General features: G+C 38.9%; 1 protein-coding gene across 1 annotated transcript in view; it reads left to right on the forward strand.

Moving 5' to 3' along the window:
• Positions 1-18,115, forward strand: part of LRBA (LPS-responsive vesicle trafficking, beach and anchor containing) — a 464,550-nt gene that overhangs the window by 82,787 nt on the left and 363,648 nt on the right. The window contains exons 22-28 of the mRNA XM_014950036.1: positions 8,673-9,704; positions 10,796-10,971; positions 12,214-12,367; positions 12,777-12,957; positions 14,295-14,422; positions 14,822-14,929; positions 17,372-17,543. Coding sequence (XP_014805522.1) covers positions 8,673-9,704; positions 10,796-10,971; positions 12,214-12,367; positions 12,777-12,957; positions 14,295-14,422; positions 14,822-14,929; positions 17,372-17,543 — 1,951 coding nt within the window. The remainder of the gene's footprint in view (positions 1-8,672; positions 9,705-10,795; positions 10,972-12,213; positions 12,368-12,776; positions 12,958-14,294; positions 14,423-14,821; positions 14,930-17,371; positions 17,544-18,115) is intronic.

The raw sequence follows: 18,115 nt of genomic DNA on the forward strand, positions 1-18,115 counted from the left end.
TCAACCTCACTGACAAAAATAGACACCCACACAACAAACAAGGAGCATCATCACTAAACCAGACCTCCCAGCACTACATCAACCCGTCTTTTGAACACCTCCAGGGATGGGGCCTCAACCACCTCCCTGGGCAGCCCATTCCAATGCCTGAGAACCCTTTCAGTGAAAAAATTTTTCCTAATATCCAGCCTGAACCTCCCCTGGGGCAACTTGAGGCCATTTCCTCTTGTCCTGTCGCCTGTGACTTGAGAGAAGAGACCGACCCCCACCTCTCTACACCCTCCTTTCAGGGAGTTGGAGAGAGCAATAAGGTCTCCCCTCAGCCTCCTCTTCTCCAGGCTGAATAACCCCAGCTCCCTCAGCCTCTCCTCATAAGACTTGTGCTCCAGACCCCTCACCATCTTTGTCGCCCTTCTCTGGACCCGCTCCAGCACCTCAATGTCTTTTTTATGGTAGGGGGCCCAAAACTGGACACAGTACTCAAGGTGAGGCCTCACCAGTGCCCAGTACAGGGGGACAATCACCTCTCGGGCCCTACTCCCCACGCTGCTCCTGACACAGGCCAGGATGCTGGTGGCCTTCTTGGTTATTGAGTTATTGAGGGCGGGTTTGTCCTCAATACGCTTGAAATGCTTAAATATATAAATACAGGTGTCATGGTATAAATAGTTATTGATAAAAAATGATTGCTTATCCTAGGTAGAAGTGATTCTCAGGGGGTCATCTGACTTACGGAGAGCAGAAGGAACTTGGAGACTAGAACATGCAACCTCCTTTAAAGCTGTGGACTCTCCAAGATGTGTGGTTATAATGCAATCTTTTTCTAGGTGTTTCCTCCTTACAGCTCCTTTTGTAGTAGGTGTGTGGGAAGGCTTTTCCTAACCAGCTCCTCTGAGAAGAAGAAAGTATTTTCATTATTCAGAAGGTGGAATAGTCAGGAGGGGGAGGGATCTTGTACCACTGTGGTGGGCTCTTATGCATGCAGCATGTATGGCTGATGGGGAGCTCCTCCATCTCCCTAGTCACTCAGTTTGAGTGAGTGGAATGTCATGAATAAAGCTGCAGGATGCTAACATTTTACTAATTCAAACTGGAAAAAAACCAAAAGTGTGAGATGGGGGATAGGAGTAGAGTGAGCGAAGTAAAGTGAGAATTTGTGAAGCAGGAAAGAACAGGATCAGCTGGGTAGAGGAAGCCTCAAAGGCAGAGCCTACTAGAGATTTGTTACTGGTTGCCAAGTGCCAGAGGTCTCAAAAAGAAGAAGTGCATTTGCAGCAGAAAGAACTGAGTCTTCCTAAGCAAAGATGCCCTGAAAAGAGAATGGATTCTCATCTGTGTAGCTCGGTAATAAAAATCATTGGAAGATGGAGCCTGTGTCTTGCAGCCTCAAAGTTGTTAGTGGCCTCCTTTGCTGTTGCTGTAGAGATTGAGGCAAACCTCCTCTGTTCTTGCTGCTCCCCATGTTTGGGTTGTGGCTGTGGGGACTGAATTGAGCCTCTGGGCAGTTCTGGAAAGGATGGATGTGGAGTCTCTGCCACAGGGCTGCCAGCAACACATGGAGACGTTGGAAAAGGCTGGCCAAAGAGAGAAGTGCACCAGACCTACAGCTGCATATTGTGTGACAAGGCAGAATTTGACAGTCTGCTGAACTGTAGGAATGGTGACAGGGATTGAGAGAGAGAGGAAATACCTACCTCGAGAGGATAATGTGCTCATATCTGGCAATTAAACGAATTAAAAGCAATAGTTGCATTAGTGAAAGTGAGCAAATACACGTCTGGTACGCTGTTTCAGTTTATTATTGAATGGTGATGTAACAGCAAGCTGTACCTTGACTTCATTTGAAAATAAAACGCTGCCAGCATACATAAAACTATCTCTCAGACAAGCAAAGGCTTTTATGAATGATAGTGAGTACTGCTTGCTTTCTTATTCTAGATGTTATATGCGTGCATTTTATTTTTTTTTTTTACTCAAGTTGAGGAGAAAAAAGGCAAAACTCTTGCCTCTTAGATGAAAATGTAGGAACGTGAAAACGTCTTGGTACAGTGGTTTTAATTCTCCGCCTTCTCCCCCTTATGTGTCAGTGAATGCTTTTTTTGGTGGAAGCTTAGATTCCTTCTAGAAACTTCTCATATGTAACGTCCTGCATAATATATGTTAATTTGCTTTTCTTAGCTCTCATCTGTGAAGCACTCAGAAATAGCGCAGAGGTTCCTCAGGTCAGTGGGTTACAGACTGTAAGTCAGTGTGTGGTGCACACAGTACCTTTGTATCTTTCCCTCCACTGAATTGAAAATTAGGTTTGATATCTTCAGGTATTGGTGCCTCCTGTCTAAACAGACCTGTTTTTGTTTGGAGATTAGTTTCTACGTTTGAACAGTTGGTGTTGCTAGAGGAGAAGTGGAAAAACAGGTCAATAAAGTCCTTGTTAAGATTTAAAAAGTTGTAACACTTTCTGGAATTATGAAGAGTTTTATTGATGGTGTCAGCAGCACAGGAGCTGGTTTGCACTGAGCAGACTCTATAAGGGAACAGCAGTACTATATAATTGTCTGACCTGGCTGGCAGACATTCCCTTCCTCTTTCCACTCTACAAAATTGCCCACCTGATAATGAAAAAAAGGACAAAATCTTCATGTATAGTTAAAATATTTTCCCTGTGTTCTTTAATGCAAATGCCAATCATCTTAACCTTTTTCATTGCTGTATGCAAATTTTTCTCCTTGGCAATTAGTAAATGTTGGATGTCAAATTAAGTTAAAATTGATGGCAGAGGCAAATGTTGCAGTTATTAGCTCACAAGTGTCTTTAACTAGTAGTGCGTAGAGATGCATTCCAAGCATTGCAAACAGCTATGGATTAGCCATCAAATGATGGTGAAGATTAATGATTGGCCTTTTAGCTCCCTAATTTAGAACAATTTCTAGTAATTAATTTTGTATTATCAGCTTTACAGTTGCAAATGCCTTAAGGAAAATAAAAAATGACTTAAGTACGTTCAAGGTTCTTCAAGCTAACAGTTGTCTTGTAAATTGTTGCATGCTTGCAGATCCTTGTGTTTAATCTTTAATACCTTTATACGCTATCTCTGCCTACTTGTATTTAGTGATCAGAATTTCTACTTCATTTTGCGTTTTCGTTGCTACTGCTTTTGTTAACCTCAGGTGTTTTCTTTGTAGGGTGTATTGTTTGGCTTTGTAAACTTCTGTGCTTCTTGAGTGCCATGGCGTACAACAGAAGTGCGGGGGAAGAATTGTCTAGGGCCTCCATTTTAATACAACTATTTCTTGGTTTCCTGTCAAACCAAATTACAAATGAATATAGTGAGCAGAACTGTTTCTACAGGCTTATGGAAAAGCTGGATTTTACAAAGCAGTATTTCTTAAATTTGTTCTGTTTTTTTTTTTTGCTTAAAGAAGAAAGCCCCGAACTCAAAATGCATGTTTGAAAAACACTGTTTTAGGTAGTCTGCATTATCTTGTGCATTGCTTTTTTAATTGGAATGTTTTTTTAAAGGACAGTATTTAATACATTACATGACGTGGATTCTTTCTGATGTTTATAGTGGAAGTAGAAATTGCTATCCTTTCTAAGTGGATTTGGGGGTTTTTGTGAGTGATGTTCTCCTGTAGTTCTAGATTGTCTAATTTTCTTTACCAGTGTGTCTCTCCGTGAAGTTTCTTGCGTTGTTCTTAAATCAACATAGATTCTCAGTCTGGTTTCCAGAGTGTTGCTCTGCAATGGCTTCCAAACCATTGTCTATTCCCTGTTTCAGGTGAGATTGATTGGGAAATGATATTGTGTCCCTGTGCCAAACGTTGTATTTTTAACTGTTGACCATAGCTGGGCGAAGATCGACTTGTTGCAAAGTTAGTTGCATCTCTAATCTATACAGTCAGTAGAACTCACACTTGTGAGTTTCAGTGGTCTTGTTGGAAAAACAAAACTGCTCAGTTTGTAATTCATGGTTCACATATAACATTAAAAATTAATACAAGTACCTATGGTGCCTATCTGACTTCCAGGTAGCGCATGTAGGTTTTTAAGAAAAAACAAAGTGTGCAACAAGAAACTCTCTTAAGAGACAAAAGACAGAAAGTAGCATGGGAAGATTTTGAATAATGAATGAGTAAGATAAGTATATATTTCTAATAAACACAGGAGGGCTTTGCTGAAACAGTGGGTATTTGTTAGATGAAATTTGGTTTCGTGATTGTTTGTATTATAAAAAATAGCAAGTCTTACATCTAAAACTTTTCTTTCAGCACTGAAATTTTAAGTGTCTTTAAAATTAAACGAGAAATTATGATGTGAAGGAAGGAGGTTGGGGGCAGGGGGACCCTGTTGTTGGCAAGCAAATAAGAACTTAATCTGTTCAGAATAACTGAAATCTTGGCTATGGCGTGTTTATTAAAGAGGCAGTGAAGTTGCTAATGAGGGGCCAGAAAATTTGGAGCTTTCAGTAACATAATATTAAGTATGACATGAACATAACAATCGTGTTAAGATCATGGAGATATGGTGGAATGATTCCTGTGACTAGAATGGTGTAATGAAGGGATACCAGCTCTTTGGGAAGCCTCAAGTTTGCAGTCCTTGGCCCTCGTGGGCCTGGTAAATGCTGGAGGGACAACATTCTCCAAAAGTAGTTCCTAGTTTTGGAGAATGGGAGTAGACCCATTCTCCAAAAGTAGAATGTGTTCATGGAGGCAAAATTGAGAAGTCAGAAAGTAGCTTGCTTTTACTCCTGCATATGAGTTTAATGAGACTTACACTGGAATGATGCATGAAAATACGGATGTTCATACTATTAAAGATTTCTTGAAGAGCTGGAAAGGTGGCAGAAGGGGGTCACAGGAAGGATTCTAGTCCTTCAGAATAAAACCTCATTCTTTTTCGATGGGCCTGATATTTCTCCATCTTTTGGTCTTTTAAAAACATGGTTATCATATGTTAAAGAAAAAGAAAAACATGTTGAAAACATGGTATTTCTCCCTCAGGTAGAGGAAGAAATAAAAATACCTTCCTGAGGTATTTTTAACAACTCAAACACAGACATAATTAGTGACTAGAAATTGAAGCTAGACTTTCAAAGTGAAGAGGATACTTTTTTTTCTAAAAACAAAAAAGATGGTAGGGTAGATTTGGAACAAATGATCCAGGGGAGGTTTCATTTCTGGATTTCTAAAACCAAGGCTGGACAACTTTCTGGATGCTGTGAGCCAACTCATGTCACACTAAGCTGAATGTGTCGGAAAGTGGGTTAAAATCAAGGGCTGGATTAGATTATCTGATGTTACTTTCTGGCCTTAACCTTGGTGTTTCCTTGAAGTGCTAGGGGAAAGCAGCTGTAAGGGAACTGATTATATGCTTTTAGAATGCATTTAAAGTTATATTCCTTGATGCTTGCAATTTACTCGAACCAGGTTGGTAATGTATCAAAGCACTTCATATTGCTGTGAGAGCTTGTTGTGTTTTGTAAGGACCAGTGTAAGCATCAAGGGTTGCTTGATGAGACTTGCAACCCTGTGAACGTGCTCTTTTTGCAAGGTGGATTTAGTAACTGCCAACCCTGCAAAACATCTCGATGATTCCTTCCATTAAGATTGAATTGTTGCTGTTATTGAACATGTTCTGTGAGTCATGTCCTGCTCTCCTTTGCATTCAAGTTTGAGCACTGAAGAAAATAACGTTTTATAACAGGTCCCTTTAGCCACTCTCTTGTGATCACCTTAGTGTCATTGTGCCTGTCCCCATTTGTACTGGGGAGAGATGGCAGCAGCAGTAATAGAATTTGACATGCATGTCTTCCTCATTTGCCCCTTTACACAAAAAAAAAAAAGGGGGGGGGAAAGAAAGTACCATTCTCATCTTTATCTTTTGCTTTGCTTTGGTTTAAGGGAACTAATGAAATCAGATTTTGAGGCTAGACCTGAGACTTGTTCAGCAGTTTTGGAAGCAGTGCATAACCAGAGTAGAATCCACTCTTTTGTTTGTACATAATTAATTTAAAACTAGTACAGGAAGACTTTTTTTTTTTTTTAAACAGGAGGAGGAATTTACCCCAGTTCTATTGCTAGAGACTTAAGTTTCAATTAAATCAACTCAAACAAATAGCATCCTTCAGGTCACGTGTTAGAATAGCACACTGCTCCTACTATAAACTTTAGTTTATATTTGGTTGAAAATAGTGTGTTAAAAAGCTAATATTGACAACAGAACCTGCCAAGAGTATTGCTTTTTACCTTTGCTCTTTCTTTGCTCCTTTCTGATTTGTTAACTATAATTTCTAGTATTTTTTTTAAACCCGTCAAGTTATTTTTGACTTACGTGTATTGTCTTAGGAGAAAATATTACTGCTGACTAATCGTCACATTGAATAACATGTACATGGACAAATGAATGACTTTAATATGTAAGAGAATAAGAAAATGTACATTATATATTTAGTAAAATGTACTGCTGTGCTTTGTCTATGGAAATTGTTTATCATAAAGAAAATAGTTTAAAAAAACCCAAACCCTCAGAGCAGCTTATATATTGGGAAAATTTTGAGAACTAAGCTTACAGATAAAGACACACTTCTGTTACAGAAGATAAATCTAAACCCTTAATAGAAGGAATGGATAAACTAGATTGAATGATGATGTAATAAAAACTTCAGTTATTCTAGTGAGATTTTCTTTCAACACACAGCTATTTATTTGGGTAAATTAGTTTTATCAATATGTATATAAAGAATTCTTTTCTCTGGAATTTTTTTTATATGCTTAAAAACAATAATACATTCTTTCAGTTCATCCATAGTAAGGTCTTTTCACTCTAATCAGATTGTGTACCTGTTCTCATGTGCATTCTAGACCAGGTGAATGACATCCACTGGAGGAAAAGTCTGGTGGGTTCATGAGGGGCAGGTGCTGCTTGGCAAACCTGATCTCCTTCTGTGACAAAGTGACCCGCTTGGTGGGTGAGGGAAAGGCTGTGGATGTTGTTTACCTGGACTTTAGCAAGGCCTTTGGTACAGTCTCCCACAGGAGACAAAATGGCTGCCCATGGCTTGGATGGGAGGACTCTCCGCTGGGTTAAAAACTGGCTGGAGGCCGGGCCCAGAGAGTGGTGGTGAATGGAGTTAAATCCAGTTGGCGGCCGGTCACGAGCGGTGTCCCACAGGGCTCAGTACTGGGACCCGTTCTCTTTAACATCTTTATCAATGATCTGGACAAGGGGATCGAGTGCACCTCAGTGAGTTTGCAGATGACACCAAGTTGGGTGGCACTGTCGACCTGCTGGAGGGTAGAGAGGCTTTGCAGAGGGACCTGGACAGGCTGGATGGATGGGCCGAGGCCAATGGGATGAGGTTCAACAAGGCCAAGTGCCGGGTCCTGCCCTTGGGTCCCACCAACCCCCTGCAGCGCTCCAGGCTGGGGGCAGAGTGGCTGGAGCTGCCTGGCAGAAAAGGCCCTGGGGGTGTTGGTGGACACCGGCTGAACAGGAGCCAGCAGTGTGCCCAGGTGGCCAAGAAGGCCACCAGCATCCTGGCCTGTGTCAGGAACAGTGTGGGGAGTAGGACTTGGGAGGTGATGGTGCCTCTGTCCTGGGCACTGGTGAGGCCCCACCTCGAGTGCTGTGTCCAGTTTTGGGCCCCTTCCCACAAAAAAGACATTGAGGTGCTGGAGCGGGTCCAGAGAAGGGCGACAAAGCTGGTGAGGGGTCTGGAGAACAAGTCTTATGAGGAGAGGCTGAGGGAGCTGGGGTTGTTCAGCCTGGAGAAGAGGAGGCTGAGGGGAGACCTCGCTCTCTCCAACTCCCTGAAAGGAGGGTGTAGCCGGGGGGGGTCGGTCTCTTCTCCCAAGTCACAGGCGACAGGACAAGAGGAAATGGCCTTAAGTTGCACCAGGGGAGGTTCAGATCGGACATCAGGAACAATTTTTACATGGAAAGGGTTCTGAAGCCTTGGAATGGGCTGCCCAGGGAAGGGGTTGAGGCACCATCCCTGGAGGTATTTAAAAGACGGGTTGATGTAGTGCTTAGAGACATGGTTTAGTGATGGGTTGTTGTTTTTGTTTAGGGCGGGTTTTTTTGTTTGTTTTTTGGTTGGATTTTTTTTTTATCAGAGGTAGGTTGATGGTTGGACTAGATGATCTTAAAGGTGCCCTCCAACCTAGACAATTCTATGATTCTAAGATTGTCAGCTGTCTCAAATTTAGTAATTCTCTGGATGTTACGTTGTTGCATTTTTATCTGCATCCTGTACAATTACATGAATGCATGTAACACAGATCACTCTAATTGCAGGTGACTGTAATTAGCCTAGGAAATAATGCAAATATTAACCTTTGAACATTTTCACTTCTTTTACTAGAAGTAGTCTTCAAAACTCTTGAGTATTTCTAGTAAACATTAGATTTCCTATCCTTAGGATCAGTCTAGGATTTTTTGACTCTGTGGGGTTTTTTTCTTTCTTTTGGCCAGGAATAACAGGTATACTTAAGAAAAACATCCTCTCAGTTGAAGTGATCTCCAATGTGAAATTGCTTTTTATCATTAAGAAAATATTAAACCTGTAGTATAACTTTGTGATTTGAGCAATGATTTTGGATTATTTTTTTTCAGAGAGAACAGTCTATAATATATATTATTTGATGTACTTTCAACTCTGTTTTTTTTAGGTAACATTTGAAATGCACAAAGAGAGTCTTTCTCAAATGTACAGGGAGTACCAAGGGAAAGGAAGTGAAGGGAGTGGAATATGTTCTTCAACTCCAATTAGAACAATCTCTGGAGTTAGCAAAGAAGCTGAAATCAAGGGAAAGCAACAATGTTTGGAGTTGAAAGAAGCTGCTGCTGCTCCTTCCTGTGTTATTGACGATGGTGTGGCGTGCAGTACTGAAAGAAGAGAGACAGATACCTCATCACATGGTGACCAACAAGTTCCTTCAGTAGGTAATCACAGGGAGGAGTTAGAGGGGGAAGACAGTGAGACCACACAGGATTTAAAAGCAGTGTCTAGTGTGGAATTTTCTTCAGAACCAGAAGCAATAAAGCCAAGTGTTTCAGAAATTAGTACTGGAATAGCTGAAGCAATTGAAGATTCTCTGAGCAAAGCTGATGAGGTCGTGCAAGAAACAGTAGCTGTAACTGCAGCTTCTTTAGCTATGCAAACTACTTTGGAAGGAGAAACACCTGAAAGTCCAGAAAGACTGGAGAAATCGACAGTAGAGGTGGAAGATGAAGATGACTTTGTTGATTTGAAGGAGGAAAGTAATATGCCTTTGCCTTCAGAAGAGTTTGCAGAAACGAAGGAAAAAGGTAGCTCTAATGAAAGTGAAGTGACGAAGCAGGAAGAAGCAATAGAAGAGCAACCTGAATCTGTGCTTTTAAAATCTGAAGATACTGAAGGTGTCGATGGGAAAAAAGAAGAACCGACGTCTTTACCAGAAACAGTGAGTTCTGCAGTTCAGGAAGTAGTGACTCAGCTACATTCAGAAGGGAAAAAGAATCTGGAGGAGGAAAAGGTTCCTATTAGTGAAACCAAAACAACTGAAGAAAACGCAAACGCCCGTGTGTCAGACCCTGCTGGAGCTTCTGACAAAAGGATTGCCAAGCTTGATGTTTCTAGTGTTGCATCAGATACAGAAAAACTGGAACTGAAACCCAACACGTGTCTGGAAGCACCTCTGCCCCCCAGATCCATACCTGAGGTAAATTCTACCTGTCCTTCACCTGTCTGGCTTAAAAAGAAATGGAAGTTCTTGTATTTTATGAGATCTTTGAAAAAATGTGCTCATACACAGTTTGAGGAATTTGATGTGTGTGGATTTTGAGTTATCTAAAAAATACTTTTACCCCTCCATTAAAATAGCCATAATTCTTACTAATTTGTGTACTGAGAAGTGTCTCAGATTTTATTCTTTGTACACCCACCTATGGGTGCTGATTGAGGCTATTTGGCTAGAAGGACGCTTTATCTGTGGTGGTACTTCTTAAATTTGAAGAACTGAAAGAAGCATTTATATGTTCTAAGAGGATTTTATCTAGAATGTCTTCTGCTTCTTTAAACAACTACCCTTTTCCTGTTTTCAGTCTGGTGTCTGTAACAATCACAACTCTTATAATTATTGAGAAGTGAACATTGCTTATGAAAAAAAAAAAAAGCAGTAAGTTTCTTTCATCTCCTGATGGAACTTGTGAAAATATTTTTGTTACACTAGTTACTCTGCAGGAGGTATGAGGTATATACATATGTTTGAAACTAAAATTTGATAGGATTGTCAATCCCTCACATCAGCCTACCTTTTATTTTTTTTGTGCAAGTGTGATTTAAAACTGGGCTTCTGTTGTATGCTGCGCTGCTCCACCCCTCCAGCCTTTAGTTTCTAACTCAGCTTTTCCTGGTTGAATAGTCACATATCTGAGTACTTCCCTTCTGCAGAGATACCTGCTAATGGATGCTCTTCATTCTGCACCATTCTTCCTTAAAGGAGGAAAACCACTGTCTACAGCAACATATACTCCCCCCGTGGTAAGGTTGGGTTGCTGCTTGTGTATGCCTAGACTGACAGGTGTGGTAGTGCAGCTCTAGACTAGTTTGTAGGGCTGGTATCTCCAGTAAATAGCATTTGTGTCATAGTTTTAGCTTTATTTGTAACCGTGTACACAGTGTAAACTTGTTGAATATCTAAAAATCTCAAGACTATTAAAAGCATTTCAGTGTATGCCATGGAAACTAATTACCAGTATGTGTGGTTTGGTTTTTTTTATTGTTCCTTGTGTCTGCAAACTGTGTATTCAGACTTTAAGACAGCAAGATTCTTCAGGCCAAGAGCTAGCTGCTACATCAGATGGGCAAAGAAGAGACTCTAGGTCAACTGTGTTCCGTATTCCTGAGTTCAAGTGGTCACTGATGCATCAGCGCTTGCTCACAGACTTACTCTTTTCCATTGAAACAGATATACAGATGTGGAGAAGGTAAATTTCTATGCTTTATATGGAATCATCTAGACTTGCTTTTCAATTTTAATTAACTTGAGATTTTGTTGAAACTGGATCAGAGTTGCTGTTTGACCTCACATTTTGCACATCTGGTAGTAGCCTTACTTACTTTGTGACCTACATCCACATATTTTCAGACTATTTTTTTTTAAAGATTCTTTACAGACATAAATGTATTGGTTGAGGGCCTGCACGTACATTTTGACTGAAATCCTGGCTACATTTACATCCATGGCAGTCTTGCTGTTGATTTTTATTGGACCATGGTTTTCATGTTCCTGTGTATGTTAAGGGCCTGCATCTTTTATTAGTATCTAATATGGCCTAAAAAAGAAAAAAAAATCTATCCCAAATAGTATTTATCAGTTCAGCATTTACACACACTATGTTGCTTTGATAGGGTTCTGTGAACACAGAGATGTTCTATGCATTTAAAAATGAATGAATAAAAATTCAAAAGGGATCTGGAATATAATCATCAAGATGAATTCAGTAAAAAATTCTGCATTTTAGTTTTAAGACTTAATAACTTAAATAAGAGTGGTGTCTATTATTAGCTTGCAGTGGTGAATGTCAAATTTAACTATATAGCTGTACTGACCCAAGAAAAAGGAATGTAAGGATGAAGAAATAGAATATCTAAGTGATTAAAACAATTGGAACAGAGGTGAATTTTTGTCGGACTATAATTTTTAGGATGTGATTAAATTAAAGTCTCAGGACATCACCAGATAAAGCTAAAATACATTTTTAGGTTAGGTCCTGTTTTGAAACTCTATTTCCATGTTTAACAGGATTCAAGACTTTGTGTTTTGTTGATTTATAATTTCTCTGAGAAGCCCTTAGTATTTGTTTTATTTTTCCAAAGATTCAGGTTCAAATTTAGTTCACACTTCCAGGACTCTTTATTGTATTGCCTTGTACAGTGCCTTTTACTGTAGCATAGACAAGCCTATAATGTACCTTTATACAATAATGACAATTAACACAAATCTTAATGTTTATAGCAAGCTATGATCTGGAGAGCTTTAAGAACATAAAAGAAAGGTTGTTTTAGATTCAGATTAAGGTATGTCAGTTGACCCTTATGGTCATATGACATTTGCTGCCCCACTGCTGTCAGGTTTTACTTTTATGAAAGCATAAAGGTGCTAAAATACCACCAAAATAAAGCTGAGTTCTGAATGTTGTTGTTGTTTTGGGGTTTTTTTTGGACAGCCATTCCACAAAAACTGTGATGGACTTTGTGAACAGCAGTGAAAATGTGATATTTGTGCACAACACAATTCACCTCATCTCTCAAGTGATGGACAACATGATCATGGCTTGCGGTGGTATATTGCCATTGCTTTCTGCTGCCACGTCTGCTACTGTAAGGAACTTCATTTTTATTGGAAAATTTACCTCTTGTGGTAGGATGCCTTTCTTTATGCAGTCTATTAACTATTATATCTCTCCTTTCGGGAGACAGGAATGCATGTGGGATATTTCCACAAGCATCTCTTTCCTCCTTTTGCTACCTCGATGCTTTCCCTGAGATGAATTGAGTGCCTGGTCTCCTTCCCTGAAAACATAAAAAAGAAGTTGCATAGCTTCATTGTCCCACAGTGGTCTGGAATGGGATTAAATCCCAATACTAATGATTGTTCCTAGAATATGACTAATTACTACTTTGGAATATGACTGACAATGGACTTCCAGCATACATTTTTTTCATTTAAGTTGTAGGAATATCACCTTTGTGAAGAAGTAAATGTTGCTTTCAATTTTTCTCTGTGCAGCATGAACTGGAGAATATTGAGCCAACTCAAGGACTTTCAGTAGAAGCATCTTTAACGTTTCTCCAGAGATTAATCAACCTTGTGGATGTGCTAATTTTTGCAAGCTCTCTTGGTTTCACTGAAATTGAGTCTGAGAAAAATATGTCATCTGGAGGAATTCTGAGACAATGTCTTCGTTTGGGTAAGCAAATAAAACCACTTAATGAGCGTAGGAGCTTGCTGTTACTAGTTAGCAATCATTAGTTTATTTTTTTCTGTCTTTTTTTTTTGTTAAATCAAGATTAAATTTATTCAAAGAAGCATTGGGATCTTTTACTGTTCTACTTTTATTGTATTCAGCAATGCATATACATGGGATTCTTTTTCTCTTTGAAAAGTTTAAGTAAATTATTAAGTTTGGTAGCCTGACTGTTGTGGTTGCATGTTTTCATTTTATCCACGAAGATGTTTCTTTTGCCAAAGTTCCCCTAATAGTCAAGGCTGAGAATATAGCAGCTTTAAGAAAAAAGGAATCTTGTACTATATGCAAAAACACAAATCTTTACAATGTGTAGAAAAGAGATTTTATATCTTGAGGTCAGTAGATGAAGGTATGGTGAAAACTAGAGATGCAAATTTCCAAAGAGTAGGGTTCAAATCGGGGCAGTAGTTGTATCCAGTATCATGGTGTGTTTGCATCAAACTGGGTTGAAAGGAAGGTTGAAAGAATAATGACTGTTCTGGAGGTGAGAACATCCAAGATCCTAACTGGGTTCAGTACGGTCGTTACCCAAAAGAGTAATGACTGTTCTGGAGGTAAGAACATCCAAGATCCTAACTGGGTTCAGTATAATACAGGAAGAGAGTGTTCATGCTAGTTGCATGCTGTAAGACTTTTTGTAACGAAAAGTTTAATTTGCATGAGTGGCAGAGCAGCTCAGAGCCTCAACAGTAACTAGCCTTCCTCTCCCTTTCTAGGCAATTAAAACTTTGTGCAGGTAGAACAAGATTTATGGGATGCAAGCAGGTATAGAGGTGGGGTAGTTCTTTTTTCCTTTGAAAATAATATTAGAAGATTACACAGGTACAATTGTGAAGCTACAAAAATAAATCGTGTAACTTCAGAACATTTAGTCCAAGAGTAACAGAGCATCGCGAGGCAAACGTTGTCCTTTGTTTCACTACTGTATCACTTGTCTTTATTCTTTGCTAATCTGTGAAATTGAGCTGTCTTCGCCCTCCCTGCCCCATGGTTGTATGCATGGTAGAATTTCAATGAGGGGAGGTAACTCACCTCGAAGTATCCGTGAGATACAGCATACGTGTTCTAATAATTTAATATTAATTATTAGTTATAAATCATTAAGGAATTTTGACAATTATTTTGTGACTGTTTAAAATTTACGGCAGCAAAATGTCATTTTACTGATGTGCTTAAACTTTTTAGTTGAAGTGATAAACAGATATCATTCATTTCTCTAAGGGACATAAACAGTACTGTTTCCCAGAGTAATTCTTAGCATTTCTTTTCCCTTCAAGTGTGTGCAGTAGCAGTAAGAAATTGCTTGGAGTGTCAGCAGCATGCACAGATGAAGCCTATTGCAGACGTTGGGAAGAACCAAAAAGCAGCACAGGGCTTTGTAGGAACAGGAAAGTCTGCAGCAAAGGCAAGTATAAGGCCACATTCAGCAACACAAAAGTCAGTAATTACTACTCTGTCCAGAGGGGTAAGTTTTTTATATTTATACCTGCACTACTGATACTGTAATAGAGCTGAAGGGAATGAATGCTGCAAGTCCTGAAGTAGTTTTTCCAAGATGTGAATTTAACACTTACATATTTAACCTTCCACAGAGAAATAAATCTGTCACAAGAATTTGCCAGATATTTTTTTTCCCTCTAAAGATGAAATGCATATCTGATCTTTGTGCTCTAGTTATGACAATATGATGAACAGTGGGTGATTTTACACACTTAATGATTCTTGGTAGAATGCTTTTAAAAACAGAATGTGAAACTAAGTGCTTTTTTTCACAAGTGCTTTTTTTTTTTTTTTTTTTTAATAGAGTCCAGTGGACATTGTGACTGGTGGCATTTCTCCAATACGAGACCATGACAGACTTCTGCAGGATATGGACATTAATAGACTCCGCGCAGTCGTGTTCAGAGATATAGTAAGTTACAAAAAACACTGTTTTCTGAACACTTGCTCTATGTGTTATGCAGTTTGCTTAAATTGAATTTACAAAAACTGAACACTGCTGATGGTATTTAGGAACACACAATACTCTACAGCTGTTGTAGCATTTGGGGTTGGAAAGAGGGAGAGGTGAAAATTGCTGCCTGCTGATCAGGGTCTTTGGTGAGTTCCTAAAAGCTGATTCTCTGGAGTTCTGCCTATTGTGTATTAAATATGCTGTGTTTAGCACAAATACATACTTTCACATGCTGTACATAGACAAACTGTTTATGTATACTATGTATCATGTTTGTTTATACTTTTTGAAAAATGAGTATCATTCTAGCTAATTAGAAATTAGAGGTCATCTCTAATTCCTTTACTTTCCCTCAGAGGAACCAATTTGTGTGCATGTGCTGTAAATATGCATATGTTTTTTAGTCTTGAATTGACTAAAAATATCTTTGCCCTATGTCAGCAACTTTATAGCTGATATTGAGGAAATTGAGATTGATTGCTTACAAAAAAAAAACCCCTCTGTAAGCAAATACAGCAGCTGTAATGGCTATGAGTCATTGGCGGCCACAAGCTTGGACACAAGAACTTATTTTACAATAATTGGACTATTTAGCAAGTATAATGATTTACACAGTGACTTTTGTTCTGTCCAGAACAGTGAAGGATCTTTGGTTTTTATCTTTACAGCAATTATTGATTGAGACAGGCTTCTTTCAACCCCTACGTCAGTATGAGTGTGCAAAAGAGTAGCAGGAAGTGGATCTTCCAACTAAACTAATCTTAATGATGTAATCTTCAAAATCAAGCACATTTTGTGTACTTATTTTTTTCTTAAAAAAAACCAAAAACAGTATGCACACATAAGCTCTGCCCTTTTTTCATATCTAATCTACCAGGTTTTCTTTTTCACAAATAAACGTAAAATGATGTAATAAGTCTGCTTTTTGGCTAACTGTGAGGAAAAAGTAGACTTTAAAAGATCTATTTTCCGAATCGTTTCTGTCTAAGCTGCTTATACTTGCATCTAAATGCTTTGTTTGATTTGCATGCATTTTCTTACACTGGGTTCAGCACACAGAATTGTGAGCTTGCATAGGAGGAACTCGGGTGGATTCCACTTCACTACTGGTAGTGGTACTTCCAGTAGCATCTGGACTTTATTTCAAGGATCTCTACAAACCTCTAGCAGAAAAAATAAGGGAAGGGGTAGTGTTGGATCCCAACTTGAAAGTACAGTTAGAAACTGTCTTGCAAAAATTCATCTAGCAAGAAAATTCTTTATAATCCTTACGATTGTAGGGAGAGTTCCATCAATCTTACACTGCACTTGCCTGATGCTGACCTGTTAATAGTTTGCTGTTTCTATCTTGTTCTATGAAAGTTAAGGATTTTGGTCAAGCCAAGGGGAATATAGGTTGTTTCTTCAGTGTGACAGATACAGTCCAGCTGTGTTGCCTAGCTCTTCATAGAGAACTTGTCATAAACTTCTCGCAGCTTATTAAAGAAGTCTTCATGGAATGTGGGGCTTCAATAGGCACTACAATCATGATAAAATGAGCTTTATAGTTTAATTTACTTTCTGGAACTGCTCAGAGGGAAAAATTGAATGTGACCTGAGCCCTTATGTAAATGGGGGAGGGAAAAATCCCCCAAACACTCTTTCTCTTACTGATTGGTCAGTGAGGATCCAACTAGTTACTTCTCCTGCGATCCCAACGCGTATAAAGTTTTTCTTCCTTCAACAGCCAAAAAAAAAACAGGCTTGGGCTAAGTTATAATGTCTAGTCAGATCTGTGGCATGGGTCATATTAAAATTTGTTTTTAAGATTTTCTTACCACGTCTTCATAAAGTTACAGCTGTAATGCAAGTGCATATTTACCAGTTGTTGTTGAAATTGTACATAGTACAGTGCGTCCACCTGGACAATCTGATGATGAAATAAAACGTTAACACCGGTTCTGGAATTTGTTCCATTTCCTTCATTAATATTTAATGGTTCATAAATGCTTTTACAGTGTTGTTGAATACACTTGCCTGGTTGTACTTCACAGCAAGTGCTGTTAATATCTTGGCACGTTTGAGGAAATGTGAGAGAGGAAACACCTGTAAATAAATAAAGGGGACTTAGTCCCTGCACTAATTCGAAGCATGTACTCAAAAACCACAACCTTAGTCAAAGCTGTCATATTTATAAATGAAAAATGAAAGGATTAGTGCCACTTGAATACAATTGCTGTAGTCCCTAGCTTTATAGGTGAGACAAACTGTGACTAGAGAATATTGTTCTTCCATTGTTGACATATCAGCTTATTCTTGGTCTGTTTATGGTAGCGCTGGGCATACTTTACAGAAAAATAAACGTGCTGCTGAAATTGTAATGGAAAAATCTGTGTGTGTGTGTGTGTCCTTTCTTTACAGGAGGATAGCAAACAGGCTCAGTTTTTGGCTTTGGCTGTTGTATATTTTATTTCTGTGCTCATGGTTTCGAAATACAGAGATATACTGGAACCCCAGAATGAAAGACGACCACCAAACCATAGCCAGTCATTCAAGGAATCAGAGAATGAGACTAATGAAACTTGTCCTACAGGTGAACTGTTAATTATTTGGCCAAATGAAATAATGTGGCTTATGCATCTTAAAATTCTGTAGAAGTTCATGTGAGATTGTATAGAAATAGGCTCATTGTAACCACTTAAATTAAAAGCATTATGGTGTGCAAGTTGCTTCAGTATTTGTGTGTGTCTTTTTCTGATCTGAGAAAAACCTAATCTATATGTTGATTTAGCTGTATAGAGGTGGTTAATCTCACTGAAGTAGCTAAGTATTCACAAATGATTGTTGCAGAAACTACTATTTTGCCTAAGGTTGAGTATGCATAAGCATAGACTGGCAGCTTTTCATATCCGCTATAAGAGTTCTTTCTCCTATTCTTCTCTAGGGCAATCGATTAATTTTCACTCTCTGACTTTTGAGTCAATATCTTCTGTTTTCTTTTCTCAATTTTTGGATGTGATAACTTTTCAGGCTTCTCAGAAATAGGAAAGAAATTTTTCTATTCTATGTTTCCCTTGAAATACTTACAGATAATGCTAAATCTCTAAGTAGGAGAGAAGAAATACTTATAGCTATGTTATTTCACTTGTCACCTGTTGGTGTTAC

This window comes from Calidris pugnax, unplaced genomic scaffold, assembly GCF_001431845.1.
Source record: "Calidris pugnax isolate Ruff unplaced genomic scaffold, ASM143184v1 scaffold42, whole genome shotgun sequence".
Taxonomy (NCBI): domain Eukaryota; kingdom Metazoa; phylum Chordata; class Aves; order Charadriiformes; family Scolopacidae; genus Calidris; species Calidris pugnax.